Source organism: Mauremys mutica, chromosome 7, assembly GCF_020497125.1.
Source record: "Mauremys mutica isolate MM-2020 ecotype Southern chromosome 7, ASM2049712v1, whole genome shotgun sequence".
Taxonomy (NCBI): domain Eukaryota; kingdom Metazoa; phylum Chordata; order Testudines; family Geoemydidae; genus Mauremys; species Mauremys mutica.
The window spans coordinates 31,745,121-31,758,281 of NC_059078.1; the positions used below are offsets into that span (position 1 = coordinate 31,745,121).

General features: G+C 51.1%; 1 protein-coding gene across 1 annotated transcript; it reads left to right on the forward strand.

Moving 5' to 3' along the window:
- The first annotated feature begins 4,464 nt into the window (after positions 1 to 4,464).
- On the forward strand, positions 4,465 to 11,780 carry BATF2 (basic leucine zipper ATF-like transcription factor 2). The gene is made up of 3 exons (XM_045025112.1): positions 4,465 to 4,691; positions 6,757 to 6,858; positions 10,665 to 11,780. The coding sequence occupies exons 1-3, from the start codon at positions 4,584 to 4,586 to the stop codon at positions 10,845 to 10,847; spliced, it is 393 nt and encodes a 130-aa protein (XP_044881047.1). The 5' UTR covers positions 4,465 to 4,583; the 3' UTR covers positions 10,848 to 11,780.
- Positions 11,781 to 13,161: the final 1,381 nt, after the last annotated feature.

Here is a 13,161-nt window from a genome sequence, read left to right on the forward strand (position 1 = left end):
GGGCGGCAGGGACTGCGGGAACTGTGGGATAGCTTCCCACAGTGCACCGCTCCGACATTCGATGCTAGCCTTGGTACTGTGGATGCACTCCGCCGAATTCACGCACTTTAGTGGGGACACACAACACCGCATGTATAAAATCGCTTCCAAAAATTTGAATAGAATAAGTTCAAATTAATTTCGTTCTGTAGACATACCCTTAGCTATACCTGGCAGAGCATTCAAGGATCTTATGATGAACACATCCGGTGTGTATAAGCAGGGGCTGAGACAGTCTATATCTGGTACAGGAGCAGACAGATAAATGAGGTAGCTCTGAGGGTGTTCACCAGGAGTTCCTCCCAACCCTGAGGGGCAGCACTGGAGAAAGTATGAAGGTGCTTAACTGAAAATTTAACAAGTGGGTGATGGAGGCTGCATCCTGGGCCAATCAGAGGTGAGAGTCAACCTTTCAGTACTACTGAATGAGAGATGATAGGTAAAGTGGGGTTAGGTCAGAAAGGGTTTCAAAGTGAAGGCAACCAGCTTATGTTTGATAAGATAGAGAACAGGAGGCCAATGAAGGGATGCAAAGAGAGGAGAGACTTGACCAATATGATGGGCTAGGCTAGAAAAATGATCTTTGCAGCTGCAGTATTCTGAATGGATATGAGTGGGGCAAGATGAGAGAGAGAGAGATGGAAGACATGGGATGAGAGCCTGGATGAGAGGTTTAGAAAGGCTGTATCTAAGAGATGTTTTGCAGAAAGAGTCTGCAAGATTTAGCCATAGACTGGATATGAGGCCTTAGAAAGTAGTCCAAGTTGAAGATGATGCCCAAGTTACAGAACTAAATGACAGGCAGGCTGGTGGTATTGTCCACAGTGCTCAAGAAAGAAGGTAGCGGGGAGGGCTGGGGGAGGAAGATTAAGAGCTCTGTTTTAGTCATGTTGCCGTTGAGCTGACAGCTAGACATCAATGAAGAGATGTCAGAGAGACAGGGCAAGATTTCAGTTTGGACAGAAGGAGCCAGGTCTGGAGCAGAGCAGTATCTGTGAGAGCCGTCCACATAGAGATGGCAGTTGAATTTGTGGCTGAGATTACCAGAGATAAGGTGTAGCGGGAGCAGGGCCAGCTCCAGGCACCAGCGAAGGAAACAGGTGCTTTGGGCGGCCAGTGGAAAGGGGCGGCACATCTGGGTCTTCGGTGGAATTCGGCAGCGGGTCCCTCAGTCCCTCTCTTCCTCTTTGAGCTTTTTTTTTTCTTTCTTTCATTTTTTTTTTCTGCTTCGCTACTTGGGGTGGCACTAAAGCTGGAGCTGGCCCTGAGAGGGAGAAGAGCTCCCTAGACACGGCTGGTGCCAATCAATGATTAACTAAATCTGCCTCAATTCCTGTTAGCGATAAGGGCCTGCTGCATCCCTTTACTGGAAACACCAATAAAAATCTGATAAGGATATCAGCAAAAGTTAGATGCCTGTGGGCCGATAGGAACAGCTTGAAAGTGGCATGTAAGAGAAGCTCATAAACCCACAGGTGTTTAACTCTCCTCCAGTATTGGCTGGTTATAGTCAGTTGCAGTGTGGGTGCCACTCCTATTACCTCTCTCACCCTAGAGCCAAGGGTTAATGTTTACCCTGGGCAATACCTATCTTAGGTAATTAGATGCCCCCTATTACCATGGTATCTGAGTACTTCACAATCTTGAGTATAGCATTGCCCCTCTGGTAATTAGCCACTACCTGGGGTCTTGCAGGGCTGTGTCCATTAGTAGGAGAAATCAGTGAGATGAGGTAGGTCTATTCCTAGGTGTAATCTCATCTATTCACAAAGAATGCATACAAAGTCCTGTTTCCCTGAATGCAGTAGAAACTAACAACAGCTGGTAGTTACCTTGCTTTGAAATCCCCAAGTCTGCCCCTCCAGTGGGCTCTGTGCCCAAGAACCCCTGCCTTTCTGCTTCCTCTCAGGATCCCACTCACAACAGCTTCTTCTCTTCCTGGCACTGGCCAAGATCCCCCTCTACAACCCAGGAGAAGGAGCTTGACTGTGGGGCCTGTCACAGTCGCAGGGTAACTGGATCTGTATTCCCTCTCCATGGTTTCTCAAAATCACCCACTTAAGTTTTCTGGCTCCCAGCTAGCACCTCTGTTGGGTAGAGACCCGCATCTAGCTCTCCCTTCTGACCATTTTTTTTTTTACAGCTGCACTGGTCCCTGCTTCACACCGTGATATCCCCTGCAAGCCAGTCTGCCGAAAGCCCAGTCCTTGGGCTTTGCTCTCGCTCTGAGGGTTATGAACAGTTTATTGCCAGCAGTTACAAATAACCACCTAGCTCTTTCTAAGCAGGCACATTTATTCTTAAGGTAAAAGCGTTACAGAGAAAACATATAAAACCGATAAACAGATTTAAACACATGCTGAACACACCAGGAATCACCCATCAGTCTCACGGGACCCTAGTAGGCCAAAGTCTTTCTATCCCCTCCTCTGGGGTTGAGGCCCCTGGGACATAAGGTCCTGGCCAATCACTGGGTCAGAAAGAAGGCCTAGTGTCAGTTCAAGGTCATCCTTTCATACCAAAAGCCCTTTTCTTTGTATCCCAGTCTCTGGAAAGCCCAGATTGAGCCAGTATATGGAAACCCCTCCAGGGGGTCATACTTCTCTCGAGTTGTTTATCCTTAGGCCAGGTCTATACCTGGAAATCAGGTCGGTATAACTACGTCACTCCCGGGTGTGAAAAATCCACACCCCTGAGTGATGCAGTTCAACCGACCTAACCTCTGGCGTAGACAGCGCTAAGTCAAGAGGAGAATTCTCCCATCAACATAGCTACTGCCTCTTGGGGAGGTGGATTTCCTACGCTGATGGTAGAATCCCTCCACTCAGCCTAGGTAACGTCTTCACTGAAGCGTTACGGCAGTGCAGCTGCAGCGTTTTAAGTGTAGACCTGCCCTCAGTGATTCACCTTAATCACCCCCCGCTGTTTGTAGTTCCTGTAGGGGCTGTAACCCACCCCCACAGAGTAGAGCACAATCAATCATAGACTTAACACAAAATGGTCCTCAAAGATATTGCAGAAGACCTATTTCCGTTCTCTTGTTGCCTCACTTCTCTGGGCAGAGTTCCTCTGGGCAGCATCTGCTGAGATCTTGGACTCCTTCGTGGAGTGCTGGCCGCTGTCTAGGGTTGCCAGGGAGTTCTGATTCCCAGTCCCCACTGCCATGGGTGGTGGGTGAAACTTCCCCTGGGGGAGGCTAGCTCCTTGCCCCGCCTCTTCCACCCATGACCATGCCCCAGCTCTGCCCCGCCACCTCTCACCACATTCCTCCTCCATGAGGCCCCCCCAACCAGCCGCTCCCTGCGTCCCTCCTGTCATCCACACACACCCTTCCCCCGAAGCCCCTGCTGCTCGCACTCTCCACATCCTTCCTCTCCTCCCCCCACAAGGACCCCCCAACCCTCACCATATCCCTCCTTGCTTCCACCCCTCTCCCCTGCAAGGCTCCCCCGCCCAGCACTTGCTGTAGAGCAGAGGTGGGCCCACCGCAGCCCACGCTTAGCCTCCCTGGACTATTATACCCGCTGCCTATGCCCACTGTTCTAACCACTGAACTGTCCCTCCCCCGCCACCACATACACTAGAGCCAGCAAAGGAACCCAGGCGTCCTGCCTCCCAGACCTGGTTTAATCAGCTAGACCTCACTGTCACTTTTTACTGCTAAATAGTAACAATATATCTTGAAGGGAAAGTGTCTGCCATGGGACAGAACCTTGCTGGTGCAAATCCCGCATAAGCCTTTTAGTGCAAATCAGTGCAGATCCTTCCATCTGAGGATATGCCCCAGAAGGATATTAAAAGCGTGAGGACTTGTCTTCTTTAGGGAAAAAGGTGGGGATTTTAGCAGGCCTATGCTCTCCTGTGGGAAAATTCTAGTGTGGACAAGGCAGGGGGAGTTTTCTTGCATGCGCGCACACACACTCGCTCTCTTTCTCTCGCTCTCTCTCGAGCAGGGTGCAGTGTAGTATCTATCTCGACTGGATAAACGCATGTGAAAACTCCAAGCCACCTGGTCTGTGCTGGGATTTCACCCTGCCTTCCTTACCACAGGATATGAACCCTCCCTGCTTCTCCCCTAGTGTGGCCCTGAGACCTGGGACTGGCTGCCAGGCCAGCAGAGTGGTGAGGAAGTTCTGAACAGACCTGGGGACAGGGGCACTCCTGGGCAGGAATGAGGAACCAACTCCCTGCAGAAAAGTGAAAGCACTTAGGGAACTGGCCGGGGGACACAGCGTGCTCTGTCTCCAGCTAGATGGGAGGAAGTTCTTGGGCTTGCCCACAAAGCAGGAAATTCCAAACACGTGTCTTCCAGCTGAGCCAGACTTTTCTGAGCAAAGGGCTGGTTTAGGATAAATCGAAACTGAGCTGTGTTTATAAAGTCACGAATGCACTGAGCTCTTAGGAGATGACTGGCAGCCTGTGAGGGAGAGCTTGGCCAGGCCAGGGAAGCACAGCTTCTGTCGGGATGGTCCCAAGCTGCTAAGTGCTCCTCGGCCAGAGTACACACTTTTCCTTGGCGATCTGTCACTTCAAGAGCTGATCCCATGCATGTCTATAGCATGGAGCGCTTTGGGACTAACCCTCTGTCCCAGAGCAGCACTAGCTGCTTCTCTGAGGACTCGCAGGATGGGAATATACTAATGGTTGGAGCGGTAAGTACAGAGAGAGCTGTATGAGAGAGAGATTGTGTGAGTGTGTGACAGAGAGAACTGTGTGAGTGTGACAGAACTGTGCATGTGTGACATTGTGAATGTGAGACAGAGAATGCTGTGTGTGTGTGACAGCATGTGTGTGTCAGAGAACTCTGTGTGTGTGTGATTGTGTATATGGGACAGTATGTGTAAGAGAGAGAAGTGTGTGTCTGTGAGAGAGAGACCTGTGTGTGTGAGAGAGAGAGAACTGTGTGTATGACTGCATGTGTGAGAGAACTGCATGTGTGTGAGAAAGTGTGTGACAGAAAGAACTGTGCTTTTGTGTGTGTGACAGAGACCTGTATATGTATTTGAGTGTATGTGTGACACTGTGTGTGAGACGCAGAGCTGTGTGTTGTGTGACTGTGTGTGTGTGTAAGAGACAGAAAGATCTGTTTCAGATCTGTGTGTGTGACAGAAAGAACTGTGTGTGTGAGAGAGATCTGTATGTTTGAGTGACAGAGAATTTTTGTGAGAGAGACAGAGAGACCTGTGTGAGACAGAGACCTGTATGTGTGTGTGGCAGAAAACTGTGTGTGACAATGTGTGTGTTTGACAGTGTGTGTGTGTGTGTGTGTGTGTGAGAGAGAGAGAACTGTGCATGTGTGCAAGAGCATGTGTGAGAAAGTGTGACAGAAAAAACTGTGCTTGTGTGTGTGACAGAGAGACCTGTATGTGTATGTATGTGTGACAGTGTGTGTGATAGACAGAGAACTGTGTGTTGTGCGACTGTGTGTGTCTGAGACCGAGATCTGTGTGTGTGAGACCTGTTTGAGTGTGTGTGAGACAGAGAATTGTGTGTGTCACTGTGTGTGAGAGAGAGAACAGTATGAGACAGAGACCTCTATGTGTGAAAGAAAATAGTATGTGTGTTTGACGTGTGTGTGTGTCTGTGTGTGTGAGAGAGAGAGAACTGTGCATGTGTGCAAGAGTGTGTGAGAGAAAGTGTTTGTGTGACAGAGACAACTATATGGGTAGGAGTGTGGTGTTTTTGTGTGTCACAGAGAGAGATTGTGTGTGTCTGAACATTTGACAGATATTTTGTGTGTGTGTAAGAGTTTGTGTGTGTGTGTGTGTCTGCCTGTGTGAAAGAGAGATTGTGTGACTGTGTATATGACAAAGACTGTGTCTGTGCCAGATTGTGTGTGTGTAAAAGATGTGGGGAGACAGGCAGAGGGTCAGCTGTAGCTGTCCGTCACCCTAGAATAATCCTTTCATGCTCAGCATTGACTCCAGATTCCCCTCAGGAGTTGGGATCACAATAGAGCTCTGAGACCTGCTGGGAGACTGACTGCCAGCCTGGGTGGGACTCTCCACAGTGCCTAGGTCACCTAGGAGCCCCATCCCACAGACAGTCACTGGTCTTGTGCTCCTAAATCCCCTGGGGGCTTTCAAAAGCCACAGCCCCTTGTGTGGATGAAGGAGTGTGCCCATGGCTGCCATAAGGCATAGGGCGACAGGGTCAGTCCTGATCAGATTCACCATTGAGCCATGACTGGTGTAGGTTCAAAACAGCCAGTGCCAACACCCATAGTCCTGTGTGTTCTATTGCCCCAGAACCCCGGTGCTTTGTTGTTGGCTTGGGTTCACTTGGGATGATGAAGAGAAGAGAAGAGACACCCAAAAGTCCTGATCGCCCTCCCCGGCTCTAACCACTAGACTCTACTCCCCTCCCTGAACCAAGACTAGAACCCAGGAGCCCTGACACAGTCTCCTGTTCTAACCTACGGGATCCCACAACCCTGGAGTGCAAAGCCCTCTGTTTCTAGCCCCAGCACAGGCACAGTGTGGGTAGCAGCAGGGCAAGCATCCTCCCTTCTTCCCTTACTCTTCCCGCTGATTGGCTTCACTTCACCCCACTACTAGGAGGGGAGAAGGGGGGGTCAGCCCCAATGGCCCATCCAGCCCTCGGCTTCACTGCTAAGGGGGTTGGTTGGGGATAGCTAGTGCCCTCTGTGCTGGGAAGCCCCCTCAGCTGAAGCCTAGCCAACTCATCTCATGCCTCATTGGTTGATTTGTCTCCCAGAATTCTTTGGAAGAAAAGAAGCTGAAAAGACGTCAAAAGAATCGTGCAGCTGCCCAGAGGAGCCGACAGAAGCACACGGAGAAGGCAGATGAGCTCCATCAGGTCAGTGGAGGGGGGCTAAGAGTGACAAGACAGGATGAAATATAGGGGTGCTGGTGCGGGACCCCACAAAGGGAAGGCTCCCCTGTTAGCAACTTAAGAACTGATGGTGGGAGTCAAGGAGGTCATAGGCGCGTGGACCACTGCCCTCTGGTGGAGGTGATCAAAACTGCATAACTACATGTGTCCTAAGGCCTATACTTCTACCGGTGAGCAGGGATTCTCCATCAGCACAAGTGACAAGGCCCTGAGGTGGGATTCCTTAGTGAGACATGCTGGAACCACAGCCTTGGAGGAGGGAAGGTCTCTCTCTCTAGCCCCAGAGCAAACGCTGGCTTTAAGATCCAAGCATGGGATGATAGGGTGAGGTGCCATCCCGGCTGTCCAGAGCCAAGGGTAGGAGGCAGGATGAGGAGCTGGGGCTCTGCAAGATGGTTTCTTGCAGCACCAGAAAGTTGGGGTTTTGTGAACCAAAAATAGCCACATGCATTAAGTGTGGCCCCGGGGCCCTTCTCAGTTTGCTGGCATGGTGTCTAGTGCATTTGTGTGAAGTCAGTGCAGGTCCATGATCACAGCAGGAGACTGGGAGTCAGGACTCCTGGGTTCTGTTCTCTGCTCTGGGAGGGGGATGCGCTTTAGTGGCTAGAGCCGGGGGAACACTGGGACTCATGCCCCCTGGGCTCAACTGCCACCTTCATGGAAATGAATCTGAGCCCTCTCCCTGCTCTAACCCATTAGACCTCCCCACCCTCTCCCAGAGCTGGGCTAGAATCCAGGAGTCCTGGCTCCCAGTCCTGCGTGTTAGTCCTTACGTCACTGTATGCCCATTCCGTACGTTATCTGTATTACAGCAGCATCCATAGACTGTAACCCCCATTGTGCCAGGTGCTGCACAGACACCCAGTGAGAGACGGTCTCTGCCCTGAAGAGCTGACAGTTTAGATAGACAAAGGGTGGGAGGGGAAAGAGGAATAAAGTGGGGAAAGGACTTCCCCAGGCTCACCCAGCAGGTCGGTGGCAGAGCTGGGATCAAGCTAGGAATAAGCGTCTCTGGTTTGTGCTATGCAGGTCAGACTAGATCATGATGGTCCCTTGAGGCCTTAAAATCTATGAACCCAGGTGACCTGACTCCCAGACCATGCATACCCATTAGACTCCCACTGTCTCTCACTAGTCTGTTCCATTGCATTTGTGAGCTGCAGAATGTCTAGCCCTCCGTTCTCTATTACATCCCCATACAAGGTACACAGGGGGCCTTCCAAACCATTCCCTTTGCATGCAGTTGGTTGGGGAGACGCTGTGTCTAGCAAGGACACAAGGCTATGCCCACTGATCTGTCACAGGGAAAGTGATAGCAAAAGCGCTCAGTGGTCTGGACTCTGGTAGGGAGCCAGTGAGAGACAGGAGACCTTGCACAGGGCAGGAACATAGGATGTGCCAGGCTGGCCCAGTAGCCTGTCTCTGACAGTGCCCAGCAACAGATGCATCAGAGGAAAGTGTAAGGTTCCCATAAAAGCAGATGTGCACTACTCCGGCCCCCACGTTAGGCCTCATCCTGGTCTCTACTAGTCAGAGCTTTGCAGAAGCCCAAAGTTTAATAGCCCTTCCACAATTTTTACCAACATTAACTCCAGCTATTCCTGTTCTCCAGATCTGCCTCCATACTCCTTTTTCTGAGTCTTGCTAATCTCTTGGCCCCAGTGCCTTGCTGTGGCAGAGAGTTCCACGGGCTAATGCTATGTTGTATGAGTGAGATTCTCCTTTGGTTAGTTGTGAATTTCCCCTCTTTCAATTTCTTGGAACAGCCCCTTGTTCTCATGGTACGAGACAAGGAGAACAGAAGCTCTGATCTCCCTTCTCTAGACCAGTCAGTATTTTAGAGACTTCGATCATGTCCCCTCTCCTTTGTCTCCTTGAAACCCATCCCAATCTTTTCAGAGAGTGTTTCCAGGCCTCTAACCCCCCTGCTCATTCTGCAATTCCCTTTTGGAGATGGGGTGACCAGCAGTGCACACAGAACCTAGCTCAGATACCTGTCTGCACCCCGTTACCCTAGTCACGGAGCATCTCACTGGCCTTAGTGCATTTTTATTCTCCATGCCCTGGTGAGGCAGGGCAGTGCTATTACCCTCATTGCATAGATGGGGAAAGTGAGGCACATAGAGACTAAGGGACTTGCCTAAGGCCATAGAGGAAATCTGTGGCAGTGCAAAGAATTGAACCGGGGTCTCCCAACTGAGTCTGACCACTAGGCCCACCTTCCTCTGCTATCCAGTATTCCAGAGGAGGCTGCACCACTGATGTACAGAATGGCACTAGAAAATGTTCCTTATTATTCTTCACCCCAGGGCCTTTTTGGCCCCTCATCAACCCCCACACGGCCACACCTCACCTTCAACGTGATCAAGGTGCCTAAAAATCCTCAAGCACCATCCATGTGAGGGGAAGGCTGTGGATTTAAAGGATTTAAAGAGTGTCAGTGCTGAAGGCAATGCTAACGCAGCCACGGGGCACATACTGTGATGAATGTGCAGGCACAGCAGCATCCCCTGCTGGGTAGAATCAGAATTGTTCAACCAGGTGTCCTAGATCCAGCACAGCCAATAGCAGGTGGAGGGCAGGGGAAATCAGGGCTCTAACTTTGCACCAGCATGATTATGTTATTGGCCATGGATTATCTACAATTCCTAGGGCCCAATTCTGTCCCTCTACATGACCCTATAGAAGCAGATGTGGGGGTAACTAGGGGCAGAATTTGTCTCATGAGAGGCAGTGACCAGCCTATTAACCCAGCACCCACGTCCTGCTGTATGAGCATTGATGTGAAAGCACCAGCAGAGCCTGTGCCCCGCTGTTTGGAGTCAGCAGCATAGCCATTGTTGCTGTTTGCTATTCTGTGACTGTGCCTGCCACCACATTGACCACTAGGGGAGTACTGGTGTTCTGCACAGAAATGGCTAGAAATAATAGAGCTGATCTTCCTAATCATTAAGGAGATTACGCCAGAGAGGTCACGGATTCCATGACTTTCAGAGACCTCTGTGACATTTTCCACTTCAGCCCTGAGGGGATGGGCTGGAGCTGTCAGCCAGCAGGGGCCTTGGAGCTCTGAGCTGGCATGGGGACCCAGAGCTCCAGTCCCAGAGCTCTCAGCCATGGTGGGGGGTCCCTGGCAGGGGCGGCTCTAGCCATTTCGCCGCTCCAAGCACGGCGGCACGCCGCGGGGGGCGCTCTGCCAATCGCCGGTCCCGCGGCTCCGGTGGACCTCCCACAGGCGTGCCTGCGGATGCTCCACCAAACCCGCGGGACCAGTGGACCCTGCGGGAGGTCCGCCGGAGCCGCCTGCCGCCCTCTCGGCGACCGGCAGAGCGCCCCCCGTGGCATGCCGCCCCAAGCACGCGCGGTGCATGCTGGACCCCTCCACCCTTCTGCAGCAGGGGTCAGGCTCTCTTCCCCAGGCTGCTTGGGCTTCAGACCTCCCCCCATCATCCCTATTTTATCACAGTTATTTTTAGTACCAGTCAGGGACAGATCACACAGGCTTGTGTGAATTTTTGTTTATTGCCCGTGACCTGTCCCTGACTGGTACTAAAAATAACAGTGATAAAATCTTAATCTTACTAATAATCAAGTAGTAAGAATGAGAACTGAGAATAGAACCCAGGAGTCCTGGCTCCCAGGACCCCCCGACCTCTAACCCATTAGACTCTACTCCCTTGCCCTACTGAACCTGTCCCCCTAGAGATCCATTCTGCAAGGTGGCCTGAATTTTAGTCTAAGCCCTTCTTTCTTTGCTCCCTTCATCCCAGCAACACGAGCAGCTGGAGCAGAATAACACAGCCCTGAAGAAGGAGATTGAGGCCCTGAAGGAGGAGGTGAAGTACTGGAATCAAATGCTCAAGGACCACGAATCCACCTGCCCAGACATGCTGACTCCCTCCTTGCCAACACAGACCCCCCTTCTGCACTGGCTGGACCGGGGGATACAGTGACCCTGGCTACTCCTTGGGAGTCCTAAGCTAAGGAGGGCTGTTAAACTGTGAGAGAAGAGCTGCTGCACTGGATCAGATCCATGGACCCATCCAGCCCGGTATCTCTCCCTCCCTGCTGCCCTGGCTCAGGCCCACAGCCCATGTAATTCCATCTTTGACATCAGCCAGAAGCAGATGCTTGAAAGGACAGCACCAAACGTAATCTGGGAGGTGGGCTGGTGAGTGGATGCAGCTTTGCTTCCTTCCAGGCAGCAGATCTCTCCACAACAGGTCATGGTTAGATGGGGAATTCCTAACCAATCCACGAGGTAACCCAGAATGGGAACATGCACAGACAGAACCCAGCACAATATGGGGAGCAGAAGACCCTGTCGGATGCTGTCTAACACTAAAGCCAAAACAGACCAGTGGCACGTGAGGAGACTAATAAAATTCACACTCCCAACCTCCAGCCAACACCTGACCTTGCTCTGTCCAGCCTGGTCTCCCCACCCTGCTACACGGACCTGGGGACACCAATCAGCTAGGATTCCCTAGCGCTAGGCCCTATCCATTGAGCCCTCAGTGCAGCCCTGGTGCATTATGGCGTCCAGGCTTTTTCCCTAGCCTGAAGCACAGGGTGAATTTCACCCTAAGGAGCCATTACCAAGCTGCTGTCTGGGAAACAGTTTGTACTGAAATGGACTGTTATTTTCCTGGGTTCTTTGCTAACTGGGTGCCATGTTTAATGAGACAATGGTGAACTTCTGACATTTCTGTAAATGTCTGTTCTGTGTAACAGAGACACTGTGATTCTGCAGGAGAGTCTATTGGCTTGGAGTTTGTGTCTGCACAGGTGTAAACCTTAAATTAAACTGGGTTTATTCTCTTGTATGAGGGAGTTCAGTTTTTGAGGCAGAGGCGCACTTATTAGATTGGTATATTACGAGCCAGGCCCCCATTATGGTGTACACATTAGCCATATAGTCAGATTCCAGGAATGTCACTCTCACAGTAAGGCCAGAAGAGACCACGCTGATTATCTAGTCTGACCTTGGGCACAGTGCAGGCCACAGAAACTCCCCCCCCCACTCCTGTGGTAGACCCATAACCTCTGGCTGAGTTACTGAAATCCTCAAATCATGATTTAAAGACTTCAAGGTACAGAGACTCCACCCTTGACACTAGCTTAAACCTACCTGTGAGAGATGCCCTGGACTGCAGAGGAAGGCAAAACCTCCCCAGACTCTCTGAAGACTATGATAGCTGTAGAATGTGTGTGAAACAATGGAAACAGCTACAGGCAGGGTTGAGGGCTCTTTTTGTTCAGCATGGCACCAGGTTGAGTGAGTCATGATGGGCTTTGCCATGTGGTACCATCCAGTTTTTAACGAGTGCCCCCTTGTGATGCTGTCACAGAATGTGGAGGAGTCAGCCCCGCCCCCCCACTTCCTGAAATTCACCGTGACTCTCAGCCAGCCAGCAAAACAGAAGGTTTATCAGATGACAGGAACACAGTCTAAAACAGAGCTTGTAGGTACAGAAAACAGGACCCCTCAGTCACGTCCATCTTGGGGGGGTGGGGAGCCTAGACCCAGGTTCTGGGCCTCCCCTGTCTACCCAGCCAGCTCCAAATTGAAACTCCCTCCAGCCCCTTCTCTGGCCTTTGTCTCTTCCCCTGGGCAAGGAGGCCACTTCTTTTCTTTGTTCTCCAACACCTTCAGTTGGCACCTTGCAGGGGAGGGGCTCAGGCCATCAGTTGCCAGGAGACAGGGTGTTGGCCATTCTCTGTGAAGATGGCATCACACTGGCTCTTTAGGGCTCTGCAACAATCACACACCCTTATCCCACCACCTAGATACTTAAGAAATACATAGGGGAAACTGAGGCATCCACACCGTATTCAGAAAACATTAAGAACATTTCCACTTCATCACAGATGCACAGCTACACTAAGGCACTTATCTATGCCATGGCAGGAGTCCTAGACCGTTGGTCGAGTTACTTCCGAGATCACCATCCTTACTCTACAGCTCCGCTGCATCAACAATTTTCATTGGTTGTATGAGTGAGACTGCACAGATGCTGGATTACTTGGTTCAGCTACCACAATTCTTCAAAACCTACCCCCACCGCAACCCCACGCACACAGCCCCAGCACATATGCTTCACTCACCACTGACACACCAAGACAAGCAGGGCCAGTGCAAGGATATTTTGCGCCCTAGGTGAAACTTCCACCTTGCCCCCTTCCCGCCCCCCCAGCTGCATCAACTGAAAACGAAAACAAATGACATTTTATTCCTATCAGTTCTTTTTCTTGTTCACTATTAAA

Excerpts from the sequence above, each read along its gene's own strand:
- BATF2 (XM_045025112.1), top strand. The coding sequence starts at position 4,584 with ATGCATGTCTATAGCATGGAGCGCTTTGGGACTAACCCTCTGTCCCAG. Across the intron at positions 4,692-6,756 it reads ATATACTAATGGTTGGAGCG|AATTCTTTGGAAGAAAAGAA; the intron begins GTAAGTACAGAG and ends TTTGTCTCCCAG. Across the intron at positions 6,859-10,664 it reads AGGCAGATGAGCTCCATCAG|CAACACGAGCAGCTGGAGCA; the intron begins GTCAGTGGAGGG and ends CCTTCATCCCAG.